Source organism: Geospiza fortis, unplaced genomic scaffold, assembly GCF_000277835.1.
Source record: "Geospiza fortis unplaced genomic scaffold, GeoFor_1.0 scaffold79, whole genome shotgun sequence".
Classification (NCBI taxonomy): Eukaryota; Metazoa; Chordata; class Aves; order Passeriformes; family Thraupidae; genus Geospiza; species Geospiza fortis.
Genome location: NW_005054408.1, coordinates 1,820,510 through 1,823,006, shown reverse-complemented (window position 1 = coordinate 1,823,006; position 2,497 = coordinate 1,820,510). Strand labels below are relative to the sequence as shown.

Sequence of the window (2,497 nt, the reverse complement as noted above, 5' to 3'; positions counted from 1 at the left end):
CCGCGCCACTCGGCGGGAGGGGACACTGGCACACCGGTGGCCCTGTATCAAACCGAGGGCTTTCTTAGAAGGACCAGGGGGTTTTTGAGTTCTCTTCAAACTTTCCACTGAAGCCGCGGGTGCTGGTGATGGGGGCCGGCTCGGCCCTGCCCCGGTGCGCAGTCCTGGATGCCTGGCTCACCCTGTGGTCCCTGGGCTTCAGGAAACCTGTGCCGCGGTCAGTGCTCAGCTCTTGAGCTGAAACAGCTCACGTTAGACTGAAAAGGACTGATCTTGCCTTTTAATCTCTCTCGTTAACCAGCCCTTGTAACTCTATCTTCCCCTCCCAGCTACCTTTACTGAAGTTCCCAAAGATGTGACTGTTAGAGAGGGAGATGATATTGAGATGCCTTGTGCTTTCCGAGCCAGTGGATCCACCTCTTACTCCTTGGAAATCCAGTGGTGGTACCTTAAAGAGCCAGCCAGAGAACTTGCACATGAATTAGCCATCAGTGTCCCCGGCAGCAGGAGCAAGGTAATACATTGCTATGGAGATATATCTCTTCATCAAATGCAACATGCTTAGGCAGTGATCAGAATAAACTCAGCATTCCCAGACTGCTTCCTCTGCCCAGTGCCAGCCACCAGTAGGAAGCATCAATGTGCCCAGGCCCTCTGAGGAAGGCAGGAGTACAGGGCATGCACCATGAGAGACTTCATGTCAGGAAAAGCCATCAGTGCTGTAAGGACTGTAAACAGAAAATGATAAATGTTCCACTGCAAAATCAGCAATGAGGTCCCAAGAAAAGCTGTTGTATGAAGTGTGGACAAGCCAAAACCAGTGCTTCTGTGGACTGAGCTAGGAATCACTAGTAAAAGGTGGGAGAGCCTCTGCTCACTGGTAGTGCAGAGAAAGGCACGAGGGATACACCTCTCTGTTGGTACATTAATGTGATGCCAGCCTGCACCTACAAAGGCACAGTTACTCCTCCATGTCCACACTTGTGTCCATATCTGAAGCTCAGCAAGATGTTTTCAGTCAGATGTAGCAATTAAAATGCACGAAGCAGAGTTAAATCTTGTGTGCCTTTTGCCCTCCCCCTAGGAAGCTGCTTGGTCTGAGGGCAGGCTTCAGGCTAAATTTTTCAGCTGCATTTCCCCAGCACAAGCCAGTTCATTCTGCACCCCTCCCCACCGGAGCAAAGACAACTTGCAGGTGCCAAACAGGGCTGTACAAGGAGTGGGGTAGAGCAGGACTTTGAGGCTGTGTTGCCCTACTGGGCAGGACATGTCATCCTCTCCAGCCCCTGTCCTCTGTGCCAGCAGGGTGGCCCGTGGCAGCCTCTGTGCCTGTGCCAGCTCCCCTCTCTGTGGCACGCTTGTTTTCCTGCAGAGCTCAAATAGAGATGCAAAGCATATAGACACTGAGCTAATGCGATGCCGCCTAGCTGGGGAAAGTGTAAGTCAGTTGTCAGACTGGGAAATAAATCGCTTGGATTTAAATGTCTTCTTTAACCTTATATAAAAACTGTGAGCTGCTTTTACAATAAATGATGACAGAGCAAGCCTGGAGAATGATGACCGTCTCCCCGAGAGGCGTATCAGTGAGGTCTGAGGCATCACTTAGGTTTACAGTGGTTGGCTGGAGACAAAAACATAACCAAATATGAAATGTGCTGCATGATACCTGCTCCCAGGGTGTTTCAGGACTGAGCTCTGCCCTGAGCCATGCAGCATCCAGCTTGCCCAAGCCCTTCCCCGCTGTGCTGCTGGTGAAGTGCCTTCCCCAGTGCTTGTCAGTGACTGTGAGCAGCAGAGCATGCAACAAGCATTTCTTTGGCTGCTGTTCTCACCCTTGGGGAAGGCAGCGCTCCTGTGGGGCAGCATGGGAAGTTTACCCAAACAGTCCCCCCGGCTGAGCACTGGTTTGCTGCCCTCCCCATCACCTGGGGAGCTGCCCTGAGCCACAAGGGCTGTGTGAATGGCAAGCAGAGAAAGTTGCATCTATCCATGTCCTGTCCTAACACCGGGGTGGGAATATGAGCATCCAGTTGATGTGCTGGCAGTACTGAGTCTAATTTCCCTTTTTTTCTGTTCTTTTAGGTAGCAAATAAGGATGCAACCAAAATCAGCGTAAGTGCAGCTCGAGATGGGTTCACACCCCTCCTCCCACGCACGTGGGGTTTACTGGATGCCCCCCTCATTTCCTGACACACGAATGCAGCTGGTCTCACTGGCAGCCGCGCTCCTGCAGCACGGCGGGAGTGTGGCACGTTTCCCCTCCTCACTGTGCCGCGGCTCAAGACGTTGTAACCATCTGTTGCTGCTTTTGCAGTCACGTCTCATTCCTTGCAAATCCAGAGGAGGTGGCCCTTTCTTAGCCATGTTGGAAAAGGACTGTGGGCCAAATCAGAAGAGAATCTTGTTTCTTCCCCAGCCTTCTGCAGTCCCTAGTCGCCTGAGGCGACCCCGTTCCCAGGCTGTCCCGCAGGGAACCCGCCCGTTTCCCTGGAACGAG

General features: G+C 52.6%; 1 protein-coding gene across 1 annotated transcript in view; it reads left to right on the top strand.

Moving 5' to 3' along the window:
- Positions 1-2,497, top strand: part of VSTM2B (V-set and transmembrane domain containing 2B) — a 20,562-nt gene that overhangs the window by 1,306 nt on the left and 16,759 nt on the right. Inside the window, exons 2-3 of the mRNA XM_031061306.1 lie at positions 330-514; positions 2,083-2,112. Coding sequence (XP_030917166.1) covers positions 330-514; positions 2,083-2,112 — 215 coding nt within the window. The remainder of the gene's footprint in view (positions 1-329; positions 515-2,082; positions 2,113-2,497) is intronic.